At 39.3% G+C, this 16,568-nt stretch overlaps 1 protein-coding gene and 1 pseudogene across 1 annotated transcript in view; one reads left to right on the forward strand and one right to left on the reverse strand.

Moving 5' to 3' along the window:
• Positions 1–9,079: 9,079 nt before the first annotated feature.
• LOC147423703 (uncharacterized) lies at positions 9,080–10,462 on the reverse strand (annotated as a pseudogene).
• A 4,898-nt stretch (positions 10,463–15,360) lies between these two features.
• Positions 15,361–16,568, forward strand: part of COP13 (Proteasome component (PCI) domain protein) — a 62,438-nt gene continuing 61,230 nt past the window's right edge. Inside the window, exon 1 of the mRNA XM_086502310.1 lies at positions 15,361–15,665. Within this exon, the coding sequence (XP_086358436.1) occupies positions 15,469–15,665 (197 nt within the window). The 5' untranslated portion in view covers positions 15,361–15,468. The remainder of the gene's footprint in view (positions 15,666–16,568) is intronic.

Below are 16,568 nucleotides of genomic sequence, written 5' to 3' on the forward strand. Positions count from 1 at the left end.
AAACATTTTGCAATGGTTTCATATCAGTGTGAAACGTGTTTCATTACAACTATCTATCTATCTTTATATATATATATATATATATATATATATATATATAGAGAGAGAGAGAGAGAGAGAGAGAGAGAGAGAGAGAGAGAAGAGAGAGATTTATTTATGTAGAGGGAAGGAGAGAGGGATTAAAAAATAAAAGCTCTCTTTAAAAAGCTCGTTCCAAAAAATGATTATGGAGGGAAACGAGCTTTTTTTTTGAATTGGTTAATTAAGAAAAAATCTAGAAAAACCTCACTCCAAAAGCTCCCTCGGAACCTCAACTCCAATGTTCCATGCTTGCACAGAGCACATTAAGGTGCATTATCGTTATGTCAAGCAGAGACTCTATACAAGAGAGATCTCTCTATACAAGAGAGATCAATCAAACTCATGTGCCTATGCAAGACAACCGTTGTAGATCTTTTCACATAGGCTTTGCCATGCGAGAGCCTCAAAACTTTGTGCAAAGCTTTTGGATTACTCCTTTTTGTAGATTGATCCCATTAGGGCCTTGAATCATTTTGGTGAGATTTTACTCAAAACTCTGCCAGATTTTTCCCAAGTTCTCGCCAAAACTTCCTTGTATTCGTGGTCTACTCTTTGATGCTTTAATGGTCGAGTGTGACTCCCACATTGATAGTGATTGAGTTTTGACTCTCACTTCAATCGGCTTGGTCACTTTCAAACATGGATTTAGTATTCTTGTATCCAGTATCGCAGAAATGAGCTATAATGTATGCTCATAGTGGCTATAGGTACAATGTTATGCATTGTGTAGATCAATGGATATTCCGATTGTGAATCTACTTGTGAGATCGATACTCCAAAGAAAATGCTAAGTTTTTTTCAGCTCATAAGGCAACTTTGTGGATATATAGCACTTAGAAATTCGTTTTCATACTCTTCAAATAATTCAAGCAAAATGGTCACTTAGCAGGACACAAAAGTGTCCAAGGACATAAAACTGTCCTGTTACCATTCTAGTGTTAAGACCACAATTCAATTGATCAATAGATCATCGAGTGAGACACTTAATGGTGACATTCTAAAAGACGTTGGGAGCGCTCAAAACTCATCATATGATCATTTGTGAGTCTTTGGTTGTGAAACATTTGAACATGTCCAAAGAGCTTAGAAAGAAGCTAGAGCCAAAGTCTACAAAGTGCATTTTCACTGGTTATGGAGAAAGTGGTGAGATGAGTTATTGCTTATGGGATCTAGTTTCTCATTAAATTATTTGTAGCGGTGATGTGATAGTCGACAAAAAGAAAATGCACAAAAGACCTACCAAAGAGGTTGAGGTTAGGAAGGTTATTTTAGGATTTTACACCACTTGTTTACGAGTAAAGACAAGAAGCTGTCCATGTGCTAGAGGGTGAGCAAGGCATGCACAATGGAGTACTCACTACTAAACCAATGAGACCCCTTATTATTTTATGTAGAAATAATAAGGTCAGTGTGGTCAGTGGTGGGTGGCTAGACATCAGACGCCTGGCCTCGAGGTAAAGCACATGCTACATTTACCCCAACATACTCCCACTTGAATGTGAATGTTCCGACAAGTGTGTTCTACTAGTTAACCAGTAATGTAGGCAAGAAACTCTCTCAGCCTACATCCATTGGCTCGCTTACTCAATCTACATGTAGACTTATCGGCTCTGGTGATATGCAAGTGTGCAAATCCCGCAGACATCTCTATATGGTCTACATCGCTCCACAATGCATCATGCTAGTGTCAATCATCATACCATTGACAATCCTTGTTGCAAATGCTCCCACTACAAGTGCTAGGTTAGGCCTTGACACTAGTAGGTTGTACATGAGACACCCAAACAGTGGCAAAATCTACGGAAACTTGGATGTACTAGCCTCCTCAACACTATCTGCATACACTGCATCATCAAGACTACTCATAACATATGGATGTGTCATTGTGTTGATACAAGGATGGACACATCTCTCTCATCCATATGCATAACTATGCACAATGCATCATGCTAGTGTCAATCATCATACCATTGACAATCCTTGTTGCAAATGCTCCCACTACAAGTGCTAGGTTAGGCCTTGACACTAGTAGGTTGTACATGAGACACCCAAACAGTGGCAAAATCTACGGAAACTTGGATGTACTAGCCTCCTCAACACTATCTGCATACACTGCATCATCAAGACTACTCATAACATATGGATGTGTCATTGTGTTGATACAAGGATGGACACATCCCTCTCATCCATATGCATAACTATGTGTCCTGGCATAAACTCATCAGCCTCTAGCATGAGCATATCAAAGTACTCCATGTCATCCATCTCTATATGTCTCTCTAGGGAGCATCCCCACTCTACCTCTATCCACATAGACTTTGACAAGACCTGTTGTATCTCACTACAGCACTTTCGCTCTACCTTTGTCTCTACAGAGTCTACCGGCAGATCTTGCAGAGCTAAATGCTCTATCTCCTTAGCATAGTGGAGCTTGCAAATGGCACATGTCTTATCTCTCCCATACCACATGTCAATGATGCAATTAAGACCAAACCATTTTGAACCTCAGATGCGTCCAATGGAGCAAAGAAGCCATATCTAGCTCCTCTCACAATCACAAGCAATATGAAACACATCTAGAAAGACTGCTCTCAAAGTAGTAGATGATAGCCACAATCTGCTAGCTGTCTCACCGAGATCAAACTCTACACAATCTAAGGAACATAAAGCACATGACATAGCACAAAAAATGTGTCGTGGGTAATGACAATCATACATTTCTCTTGTAATGTCAAACACCAAACCATCAACCAAGTGCACACGACCAAGACTCCGACTAAAGAAAGTGATAAACCACTCACAACATGGTGTGATGCGGAAGATTGCAGCCTCATCTAGAAACCGATAGGAAGAAATGTCACAGGTGCCAAACATATAAGCACGAGGAACGCTATAGGTAGACGTGACATCATCGTCATTGACATATGAATCCACCTCTATGGTCCATGTCAAAACCTCACATGCATCACACATACATCTCCGTTTTTGCCTCATACATCTGAAACAACAATGTCTAATGTCCCATGTGTGATCACAATGCCAACAATGTGAGTGTCATCATAAATGATATCTCCATCTCTCACAAGTCATCTTTTGAGACTCCAAAACGTCACACATATAAGCTAAATGGATTCCAAGAAACCAAAATTTGCATATGCATCATAAGGTGTACGGTGAGAAATCTTGGGAGAAATCCGACATAGTCTCCCTTGTAGATTGAGTACAATCTCAACCATAAACCGCATCAAAGATGCCAAAGTGGAAGATCTTTTTGACCACTACACAATCATAATTATGATCGATGTATATGAATCTTGTAGCTCAATAGATCTCTACCAAAGAAACCTGTAGAATTGGTAACTTGTGAATACATGTAACCTGTAGAACTTATAACTTGTGACTTCCTATAAGCTACACCAAACTTGTGAATCCAACTAAGCTATGCGCATAAATAGAGACTAAGTCTCTCATCTATAACTGGTCAAACACCCGAAAAAACCTAACCACAAGGGTCTCCAAAACCTACGAAGAAAGTAAGAGAAAACCTGTGGATCAAAGCAAAATGCATAAACCTGTCTTAGACAAACTGTCTCATATGCAAATCCACATATAGACATACATAGACTACTAAAACTATGGCAACGAAGCTCACTCCTGCATGAGTAGCTCTTCGTACAACTTTACCTATCCATAACATGTATACCTGTGAATTTGTATCACTTGTAAACTTTAAATAGCTCAATTTGTATCCACATATACACACATAATCGAGAAGCACTAAACCAAGTGTTGCAACCTCTTTGAAGTCCCACACAGTCTTAGTGCGCACAAAACCACGTCTGGATGTGTATCAATTCAAAAGCCACATCACAAAATAACACTTGCATACACAAAGGCAAGGTAAACCATCTCTCCACAATTTGACATACATATCCAGAGATGGAAACTACATAATGCTCTGGAGTGTAGGACTCCAATTGTAAAAGCGTTTATGCATAAAAATTACTACAGGCTGCTGCAAAAAATTCAGCATTCAAAATGTCAAAATTTTGATATCACCAATACGTTTGAAACGTTGAGAACCTAGGGTTAGAATCTTAGATTATATAGATCCAAGTTTGAGTGTGAGAGATACGCCAAAAATAATGTTTTTTGCCCCAAAAGTGCACAACAAAACTTGTTGTTGTTGCACCTGATGTCTTTTGGAATATAATTTTATATAATAAACATCACCATCATGTCTAAAATGTGCCAAAACCCCAATCTAAACTTCAGGATCATATCCATCCAACTCTGTGTGATGGAGATATGCAAAAAACCGTGTTTCAGAGCTTGAGAATTGTAAAAATGACCTACAAATAGTCTTGTTCCTACTTTTGCTTTGCTCTCCGTGATGTTGTGTCCTTGTTGCCATCACTACTCCCCATGTTCTCTGATACCGGTTAAAGAGTACGCTAGTGTGAAAGATGTGCAAAGTGGATCGTGCAATGGGTGTGAAGGGATAGAATGTGTGTGGGTGGAGTACATACTGCTAAATGCATGAGACCCCTTGTTCTTTTATGTTGAAAGAATAAGGTCAGTAATCAGTGAAGTCAATGGGTAGCCGAACAATGGATGTCTAGCCTTGAGGCAAAGCACATGCCACCTTTACCCCAACATGCCAAATACGACAACTTCACAAAAGCACAAAGTGTTTAATTGAGCTTCCTATCCAAGATGTCATCACTTGAAGCCCATTCAATCCACGATATGCTCAACATGGATGTGTGGCAAGAGATCTTTGGGTTGTCTTTTAACAGCTGCTAATAAGTGAAGGCCTTTCTCCAAATGCAATTACATATCCAAACTTGTTGTGATTTTTTGAGGTTCCCACATTTGGTATACATGCTCAACAAACAACAAGCTCATTAATCTGTACATGCCTTAAATATACAAGCATAATTAATTGCATTTGGAAAGGGTCCTCACTATATATCTCCCTAAAATAATCAAGTGATTCTTGGACCTGCCCATGTTGTGGGCATATTTTGCATTCAATACAATCCAAAAGGCAACATGAGATTCATTGTATAGACTTCTATGATTCAAGCAGTAAGAGTGTTACCAGTAAATGATAATATGAGAGGAAAGGATCCTATCATTGCGCATGGCATCATAAGCCTTTAAGAGTCAAGCATAAATGATGTGTCTGGAGAGAGACACTCATTTTTTTATTGACATTCAAAGAGCATGAAGATTCTCGGCCTTATCCGTGATGGGCATATCTTACATTTACACTTGAAGAGACCACATCTCATACAAGAAGCTCATCCCAACTTGTTACACCCTTGTAAGGACCCCACACTTGGCATACATTTTTGAATAAAAGCAATACACAAGCACGACAATCTATTGAACAACGTGATTGATGTCACCCTTACTATGGTCACTATATTAATAATACCTTGCATATTTCGTATTTTAAATCAATATGACATCAGATCAATCGATGCATTAAAATGTGTAGATAGCAAAAGGTTTGTGAAACAAATGAAAAGAAAACAAAGGGGCATCTTGACAACTTATAGATGGAAAGACACAAACAAGCTACTAAACTTTGGCATCATTTCACAACGAATTAACTCAAGACATGCATAGGGTAATTTCTATATATGTGTCCAATAGAAAATTGACGTCCAAAAATGCAAGAGCTAGTGCATTCTGCATGTTGAATACCAATGCTCCTTTGAATTATGATTTTTTCCATCACGGTGTCTCCAATAATCTTCAAACCTCTTTGAATGCATCAGGTCAACTCTAGCTTTATTTGGCCTAATCATAATGAATTTATTAAAAATTTGCTATGGTAGTGAGTCTAGAGTTGAGATGGGATAAATTAAAAATTTGCTTCTCTCTCTATTATAGTGGCTATTGCAATTAGTCAATGTTAGTATGAGATGTAAGTCACAACTTTTTACTCACATTAGATTAGGCTTTGACTTATACTTGAATTATATACTTTTTCTAGATGTGTATATAGAGCTTTACTTTGACTCCTATCTCACACATGGTAGTCATACACAAGATAATGAATCACTATATACTTACATATTTCACATAGTTTAAGAATTTCTCCTTAAAGCGCTTCTATTGAGCATATCCTCCTTGTGCAGGGTTATCTTTTATGTGAGGAAGTGCATGTTGTGTAGCTTGCCCATCATTGGGAAGAGCTACAATTTTTTAGCCATGTGTGTGCATCGTAAATCTCAAGAAAGGTTGCAATTTTCAGCCCTTTATTGGTAGTGAACACGCACGCGCACGCGCGCGCGCACACACACACACACACACACACACACACACAGAGAGAGAGAGAGAGAGAGAGAGAGAGAGAGAGAGAGAGAGAGAGAGAGAGAGAGAGAGAGAGAGAGAGAGAGAGAGAGAAGGAGGGAGAGGACATATTATTGGTCTATTGGTGAAGATGTTAAAATTGGCATACTACAATACTACTCCAAGTTTAAACTTTGAAGTCTCTAAACTAGTTTTTTTTTCTCACTTCCTCAGGTAACTATTCAGTGGATCTTCCATTTGGTATGCTCTATCTCTCAATGAACAAGTCCGCCATATTTTTGTTAAACACTATGCTTGCTATGGGGCTTAGAAGAGACCCCAAAATCTCCTATAGACAAGTTTTTGTTAAAACCTATGAAAAAGCTTTTAGTAAACAGTCCTTTCTAAGAGCCCTAAAATGAAGCCACTCACCTTCTCTTCCACATGATTTACGTCCATGATTCTTGAAGATAACAACACTATTGAGTTGCAACAACAAAGTCTCATTTACCTGCATCATACCTATCTTTACAAGGAGATCAAAGATTTTTTTAAAACATGACCTATTGCCGAAGCTATTTGAAAACTTGATTTAATTTCAACAAGGTACATTATTACATTTACATTTACATTCACAATAGGTGTTAAAAGAGGGATTTTCTACCATTTGTAAAGAAAAATTAAGGTAGGGATAACTCCCCTCGTCAGTCCTAGAGGGGATCTAGGGCCCAAATTTGGGGGTTTTAATCTCAATGGTCCGATCCTCCAATGAACTAGGGGCAGTTAAACATGGGCAACGATGCACACTAGCGTGATGATAGGGCTTTTGTGTGGCAACAAGGAGGTCATGGGTTCGACCCACACTCTGTAATGCAAATGATATTTTATTATCTAGTGCAAGTGACAGGTGGAAAAGGCTAAGGGTTATGCAAAAGGATATCGTCTTTATGGACATTTCATTATTTAAAATGCTCTTTATGAGCGAAGGCCGTTTAAGTTCGATCGGCCAATGTGTATTCATTTTTTAGCATTGAAGAATCTATAAACAAATACGTGCAAGAGGGAAATGCTCACTCTTGCACGGGGGGAGATTGCACCCAGTGATTGTCATTATTCTCTCCTCTCCTCTTTCCTCTCTTGCTGTGTCGGTGTAGCACTCCGCTCTAGGAGGTGCGTTTGCAAGTGCTCTTCTACTCTCTCTCGCTCTCTGTCACTCTATGTCACGTATGGCATGGAATATGTGCTATAGGATTTGCCAGGTAAGCAGATTTGTGTGTTTCATGGATGCAATATGTTATATTCTGGTATTTTGCAAGGACGCCACACCTTCCGTTTGTAGCAGTGGTATCAGAGCCTAGCTATGCTCTTATGGCTACATATCTTGGATGTGCCGATCAAAGTAAGTGATTTTTCTCTTTTTCTCTGTATTTGAAAATACTTTTAATTGATAAAAAATTACATATTTGCATGAGATATCCAATGTCTTTTAGTTGATTAAACTCTCCTTTTTCTCTTTATGTGGAGAACTTCTTGTAATTATGATAATCGAACATGAAAAAAAAAGTGTTCGTTGTTTATAATAACGATGCCCATGCCATGATTTAAACTAATCATATGCACTATAGTATGCATGTTTATTTTGGATTAAAGGATATGAAAATTAAAGAATAGGGAAGAGGATAGTACGTAGACTTAGTAGATGTAGCTTAGTCATGATGAGGGATCGAAAAAGGTAAGACAAGTAGACGTGAAGAGTTTGAGGCTGGTGGATAAAGAAAGAGGTGGAAGGGAATTTTAATGGAATAGGGGTAACCCATCAGATCTTCAACAGGATGGCTGAGTTTGAAAAAGAAGGAGACCTCGAACATCCTGGTGACAAAGTTTGAACTAAAAACTAGCTACTCTAATGGGGAACGAAATAATTGTAAATCTTTACACATCCTTGCAGGAACGGTTCCATAGCGACTTTTAAATCTGTATATAGCGATTTAAATAGATATATTTGCACAGACCCTAACGACTAAGATCATCAGCGCAAGCAATAGAAGTTTTTCAACTTGCCTTCTGAGGAGGAAAGAGTTATGAGAGTGCTACTAAGGGAGAAGGAGTGTTGAGGAAGCTCATGAGGCAAGAGCTACGGGAAGCTGAAAAAACAACGCGCCATATGAAGGGTATGAGAGCGTCCAGCAAACCAAGAAGGCAAGGGGATATAATGTGTAGAAGGTGGGCTATAGTCGAAGGTCTTTGCAGGAATGCTCATAGATCAATTACTCGCCGTTAACACTGTCGTTCAGTAGCCATATGAGGCATTAGCAACTATCGTTAGCAACTGTCAGCGTTTGGTAGTTGCGCTTACAGCTTCCACTCAACTCCCATGACCTCCTAAACTGCACTTTGGTGACTCTTATGGCTGCAGACAGTGGAGGTGCCCTCTAATGGTTAGTGCATGTGGTTTCCCACCACAGGGTATCGAAATCACCTACAAAGGATGCCAATCACTCGGAGTTATCCAACCACAAACTACAGCCCCACAGTTCGCACACTCCTTTCCCTTATCACCTCAACACGTCACAATTCGTTGCCAACCCACTAAAGTGAAGACGCCCATCCCTTTTGTCTTGGGAAGTTACTCACCATGCACCCATCCTATTCTAACTCTCTTAAATCTTCCTCGGGGTCAACCTGAGTCATCTCACTCTCTCTCAGAGTTACATGTAGCCGCAAAGGGGCCATGGACCCTGCCTTCAGGATCCTCATGAAGAGGAGTATGATCAATTGAATCACCAAACTGCTGCAATGCATTAGGGCCCACTATCTGCATTTGAATTTGTGAGGATGGTGCGGCAAATTCCCTTTGCAAATGAGCTTTAGAGGTCTGAAGCATGAGCTCAAGAGGAATGGGAAGAGTACTACTTGCAACTCTATTACAAAGATATGGGTCTTCCCCTGGTATCTGGCATGTCAAATACTCATTGGAAGGGGAATTTTCCAAAGCAAAGCCATCCGCAATATCTTGCCAAGAAGCATCAATAGCAACACATCTCCTTGATGTAGATTGAGCTTTGAATACCACAGGGCTCTATACTTGCTGCTAAGGTCTCCAAGAACCCTCTCCAATGCTCCCAAGTTGATGCTCAACAAAGAAGGAGTGCTGCTCCTCATCCAGCTGTGAGGTTTGCGCACTTAATTCAGAGTGTGGCTGTTTATGGTGCACTTGCTCAGAAATTGAGCCTTGTAAGCTTGTTGTAGATGACAAGCCATTATGATATTGCTCTAGAAGATTGTTGTGTGCAGAACAAAGACCCGCCTTCCTCTTGCAAACTTGTCGCATGAGGTTTGAAGTCCATGTAAAGATCCCTCATCCAACATGCTTCCATCATACACAGAACCTTCTTGGCCCCACAAACATCGCTTCCCCCCTCCATGAGCCTTACAATAGTCTGTGCTACCTTGTGCACCTTTATTGCAGTCTTCAATTTTGCACCTCTTACCACTCCCATGTCTTACACAAAAATCTGTTCTCCCTCTTGCGCTCTTCGTGCACTTGGGGATAGAACACCGCTTACTGCCTCCATGAGCGATACAAAATGATGTACCTCCATGGACACTCTTAGTACATATCCCTCCTCCAAACGTGCATCTCTTGCCACCACCATGAGCTTTGCGAAAAGGTGTACTACCCTCTGCTCCTTTTGTGCATCCTTCAAACTCACATCTTCTTCCACCTCCATGGCCTTTACAAAACTTGGTGGTTCCTTGCGCACCTTACGACAATCTAGATACTGACAACGCCGACCACCTCCATGAGAAATGAAAAGTCGAGAAAAACCCTCTGCACTCTTGGTACACCCTTCTCTTTGGCATCTCTTACCTCCACCGTGGCGTATACACAAGCCACATGCCAATTGTCCTCAAGCATTCATGTTCATTTTCACTTTTATTTTATTTCATTTTATTTTGTACCCAAACATTGTATTAGCTCCATAAGGATTGTATCAGTTGGTCCCATAGGCCTGTGGAAGATGATATTTCATTTCATTTCTCTCTTACCCCTCCCAATTTGACTCCTTTCCATAGCGGACATTGATGAAGCTCGGCAAAGACCGCTCCAATCCTTTCTCAAACAACGTTCGATCCATGCGCATCGACGATGATGATAACGGTTTTGGTTTGACGCTTTTAGGGTTTTAATTTTAGTTTTTTTTTAGCCATTCACTTTACTTTATTTTATTTTAGTACCCAAACATTGGATTAGATTCACACTGATTGTATCCGTTTGACTCAAATGTAATTTTGGCCTTTGAAGGCGTTTAATGTAACATTTTATTTCATTTCATTTCTCAATCTTTCCCCCTTTTCTGGCTGCATCTGACACCTCCAACAGTGCCCCCCCCTCCCCCCCCCCCCCCCCCCGCGACTATTTACAAAAGCGGACATCGACAAAACTCTTCAGTGATCGATGCAGTACTTTCTCGCACAACGCCCATTGCCGAGTATCCTCGGGCATTGATGATGATGATACTGATTTTTATCACGATTTTAGGCTTTTGGTTTCAATCTTTCATTGTACTTCATTTTATTTTATTTTGTTTGTACCCAAGCATTGGAATAGATACACAAGGATTGTATTAGTTTTCTCTCATACATAATTTTAGCATTTTGAAGACGGTTAATATAACATTTCATTTCATTTTCTCTCTCTCTTTCCACCCTTAACCAAAGTGTGGGCCCTACCTTTGTATTTGATTGTCCACAACCTCGCAAGTGGATGACTTTTTGGCACCACCCACACACTCACTTGTCAATTCGAATGCTATACGCACACGCGTGCACACACACACACACACACACACTGTATTACTTGCCTATAAGATTCTCTAGCATAATTGACATCGGGGAGTCTACTAAACACGCTTCCTAGTTTCACTATATACGGTATCCACCATGGGATATGGCCCTTATAAATTGTAAGTGATACTAAAAACCTAAAAAAGTGGTATACTGTCCTTTTAAACCTGGCCATGAAGGCTCTATGGTGGTTTTTTGCTTTGGCATACTGCATCACAGGCGGCCTCGCAGTTTCGGATCCCCAGGAGGGGATCGCTCCACTCATTACTCTCTGCACGCTACACAATGATGGCAACCTTCCTCCTTCTTCTATTTAAGAGGTGAGGGCGCAACTCTGCCCCTCACTTAGCTTTGTATGAGTTTTTTTGCTTGCATAAATTGTAAAGGACTGTGTATCTATTCTCTACTGCACCGAAATATGGAGCTTGCAACAAAAACAACACAGGTTGGCTACTTTGCTTGTTATCATGAGTTTCACTGCAAACTTATTTTTTAGGAAAATATAATTGTTATGGTGTTGCTCTATCAGTTTGATGGTATGGCCCATTGTGTGGTTTTGACTCAGCGTAATAGAACTTGTTTAAAGATTGTTGGTCGATAAGTACATGGCATAAGTTGATGGTTTTTGTTGGCAAAGCTTTGACCCCACTATTGGGTTTCGATTTTCAGTAAGCTCTGCGTAATACAGTTCTATGGTTTTGATCATAAGTGATCTTTAGAATTTGGGGTATGGCATATTAGTTTTTGTCGCTTAAACTCAGTAAAACTTTGATTCTTGGTAGCTTTACCTTAACTGTTCATTGGTTTTTTGGAAAAAATTGGGGTTGCTGCTACTTGGCTTGGCAAGGCAGTACTCCGTCGATAATGACCTGACAAACTGATGGTGCTTATTGTTCATCAAAAGACTTTTGGGATTGACTTGGTACTATTGCTTAAGCATGGTATATTGATCACTGTCACATAAAAGCTTGGCTAAGTGAATATAAAGGGGTTTTTGACATACTGCGCACTAATGTTGGAATATTTTTCTAGGGTTTGTAGGGGAGTTTGCCCCGGTTGCATACCGATACTGTATACTTGTTCATTACTTGGTTGTTTGGATGAGATAATGCAATACATTAGTTGCATTCACATAGGTGGGTATAGTTTGTTGTTTTGGGATTGACTTGGTATTGTCGCATAAAGCATGGTATATGGATCACTATCACATAAAGCCGGGTAAGGCCCACCGTTTGGGTTGGCTAAGTGACTATAAAGGGATTTTTGACCTACTGCGCACTAATGTTGCATGTTTTTGCTAAGGTTTGTAGGGGAGTTTTCCTCGGTTGCATACTGATGTTGAACCTGTGTATTAATTGGTTGTTTGGATGAGATAATGCATTACATTATTTACATTCACATGGGCGGGTGTAGTTTTCTATTTTTTCAAAAAAACCCGTATAAGCAGCTAGTCCTTTTTTGGTTTTGACATTTGGAACTGGCTGGATACCACTTGGTTTGCTAAGAGATTGGATTCCATATAAACATAAACTGTATCTGTTCTGAATAAACAAAAACAAGTTTGAACTATTAATGAATTTTTTAGGCTTCATATGATGGAGCCTCATTAATCTGGCAAAAAAACTCAAATAATTGTTTGATGGGGGGATAAGACACTTGGATTAGAAGGGGTTATGGCCTTCTCATCAAAATAATAATATATTTATACAAAAAATTAACTTTGGGATAATAATTTTAAAAAAATGGAACACATAAATACTTTAGACTTAGCTTATAAAGTTTTAAAAAAGTTGTGAGATGGACATGGATAACAATTGGTATAGTCCATTGATACCTGTAAAACACATCCAAAGCTAACATATCTATTGTCTTGTTTGGATGGATGCAGGTAAGAACTCTATCTTATCTTGGAAAGTTTTTTTGGCTTTTAGTAGTTGTCCAATACAGGATTACACATACACCTACTGCAAGGGAAGTACTTCTGTTATTTGTATATTGGAATGAGGCTTCATTCTTACAAACATTATTCAAAGATAATTCTAATACTGAGTTGTTTTTGTACTTATCATTTCTTTTATTCTGGAGCCAGTTGTCTTTTGAATGTAAAGTTCAATTATGTCTTAGTAATTATGATAAAACAACTACACACACACACATATTGTGAGTGTCTCGTTAATGTGCAATCTAAAATCTGTCCTTGATGGATCCTTCTTCTTTTACTCACGCTAATTAGACATTTACTTCACCCTAATTTTGAATGATAGGGCTATACCTCGTGTGGTTTGCATTCTGAATTTTAAGGCATTGTTTAGCTTAGTTTCAGTAATTTGTACAAGATGCAAACTCCCATACTACCTACTACAAGTTTAAACGAGAAGCTTAAGTATGTGGTTTGCTAGGCATTCTCTTGATGCACAAAAAACCTAGATTATCTTACCTAATTTTATGTCTAACTGAAAATGCATGTCGTAAATGAAGACTTCTAGGAAAGAGCAGCTACGATCAAATTAATTTTGCGTTGTTTTTTTTTGTTGTTGGACCAATCTATTGTTTATAGTATGGCCTTCACATGATGGATGCTTGTGATATCCTGACTAAACACTAGTCAGTGCCCTTTACACTAGTCCATATTGTGCTCCACTTTAATTTATTTTTAACATTTCCATTGTCAAGTCAAGGTGCCAAAACTGTACGTTCTAAATGTGCAATGCAATACTTATATCGAATCAAATTCTAGATAGGCACAATATTCTTTATTTCATGGCTAATCATAAAATAAAAATTAACACATTTTGAATTTGTTAACTATACTTTGGTGTAAGTTTAATAATTACAGCTTTCTCCTACTTGTACCTCTCTCCCCACACACAAACTGGTATATATATTTTCAAATGCAGTACATCATACATATAAGTACATCCAAGACCTCCCTGCTTTTCTTTTTTCATGTTATCTTTTGAGCTATGAACCCAACCATCTCTCATATTGTGGCTTGCACTTTGAACTAAATTGAATTGTTATTGAGAGCATTTGACATTAAGCTATATCCATACTCATACGAGCTGAGGTACTTTCCATAATCAAAAACACTTTGTAAGTACTTACCAACAAAATATAGATTCACTATTTTAATTCACACCAAAAGAAGATCCGCCAATTAAGGCAGCATTAGTGCAGATTTGTCGATTTAGACAGTACATCTCATCGGTGTAGATTCAGCGGTTTAGGCAACACCAATCACAAAATCATGCTACAGTGGTGGCTGGCCACCACTGTAGCTGGTATGATTTTGTTAACCCGGGTATATAATGATAGTGATGTGAATTTGGATTTGAAATGGGTATATGCTGATAGATATTTGGATTTGGATTGAAAATTGGTATATGATGTCGCGACAATATTTATGAAAGTGAACTTGAGCTTGATGAAAATAGATTATTGAATGATGAGTGTGACCAATGATATCCTGATTCATTAGGATATGACATATACTGTTTATTCTAGTGGTATGGGACACTATAATAGATAGTATGTGGATGACGACATACATAATCAATGTTCTTTCTTTTCATAGATTTTTTATTTTACTACGTGCTATTTTTGACACATAATGCTAATCACTGTTTTTGACAAGTATTGTTTGCAGATTCATAATTTGCAACTGAGGACGGTTGCTTTCTAATAGAGAGGTATGTAATGGAATTGATACTTTATTATCTAGTGCAGGTGACAGGTGGAAAAAGCCAAAGGTTATGCGAAAAGATATCATCTTTATGAATATTTTATTATTTAAATGCTCTGTATGAACTAAGGCCATTTAAATCCACTCGGTCAATGTGTATTCAATTTTGAGAATTGAAGAATATATAAATAAATACGTGCAAAAAGAAAATGGTCACTCTTGCAAGGGAGAAGATTGCACCCAGTGATTGTGTCATTCTTCTCTCCTCTCCCCTTTTCTCTTTCGTCATGCCGATGTAGCACTCCGCTCTAAGATATGCGTCTGCGCGTGCTCTTCTACTCTCTTTCGTTCTCTGTCTCTCTATATCGCGTATAACGTGGAATATGTGCTACGAAATTTACCAAATAAATAGATTTGCGGGTTTCATGGATTGCAATATGTACCAAGTTCATGGTTGAAACAACTCCATGTCCTTTCGACTCTGCTTTGCGTTAGAACACACACCAACCTTAATGTTGTACGTGAACTAATTACGGGAAGGAGAGCCGGCTATGGAGAAGATGGACAGCTTGGATAACATAGTAGCGCAGGTGCAGGGCTTGTCCGGCACTCCCGAGGACCTCGCTCACCTTGCATCGGTTCTTAAGCAGTGCGATGATTCCATATCCACCAAGGCTTCTTCACGCCTGCTTGCAGCCCTCTCCCTCTTAGACCCAGCTCTCCATTCGCTCGGCTACCTTGTGTTTCTGTGAGCTCTCTCTCTCTCTCTCTCTCACTCACACACACACATACACACACACACACACAAAAGAAGCGTGTGCACATCCTCACAAAGACTGGATGAATTTCTTTGTGATGATCTATGCCTCTGGAAATTTGGTATTCATCTCGAGACAAGGTTTCAACAGGAAACTGACTATGCCCATCATGAACTGGATTCTGGTTATCACATCTTCTTCCTTTATATTTATTCAATGAGGTAGGTAGCAATGCATACATGTAGGGGTGTTCGCTGGTTAGTTTGCATATGGTACAAAAATCACTCTAAAAGCAGTCCTTGATAGATAAGAGAAGCAGTAGATACTATCTTGATGCAAGAGTTGCAATAAATTTGCAGCAAAATTTGTGTACATTGATTAGAGAATATGAAATTACCCTCTGTACCCCAGTGTGTGCTGCTTGTCAAGGCACTTTTACTGTCCTACAGGGACCCGCTAGTGGTCCTCTAGCCCTTGAGGTTCTCTGGATTCATGGGAGTGTTTTCTTGGCACTTGGAAGAGTGGTAATGTCAAAGGTGCAGCGGAAAGGGTGAGTCAGATGTTTTTCCTGCTGATTTTTCTTTGTATAGCATTTTCTACCGATCTCTCTTTCTTTCACAACAATCTGTCTCCAACTCTTTGTAGCCACCTTCTACAAGTCCTACGTGTGTAGGTGTTTGTTGCCCTAAGCCTGTGCGGTCACCTGTTCTCCGTTGGAGGTTAATTTGGAGGAGTTCTGTCATAGGAGATCCAAAATCTTGTGGCTACTCGTGTTCGTGAGTTTTAAGAGTTTCAAATTCTTGTCCGGTGGTGGCTCTAGTATCTCCTAGGAGCAGATTAGGGAGTGACGGCTTTTTTGTGGCCGTGCACGACCGTACCTGAGGTAGAGGTAC

Source organism: Adiantum capillus-veneris, chromosome 26 (genome assembly GCF_014529385.1).
Source record: "Adiantum capillus-veneris isolate H3 chromosome 26, ASM1452938v2, whole genome shotgun sequence".
In the NCBI taxonomy this organism is placed as follows: Eukaryota; Viridiplantae; Streptophyta; class Polypodiopsida; order Polypodiales; family Pteridaceae; genus Adiantum; species Adiantum capillus-veneris.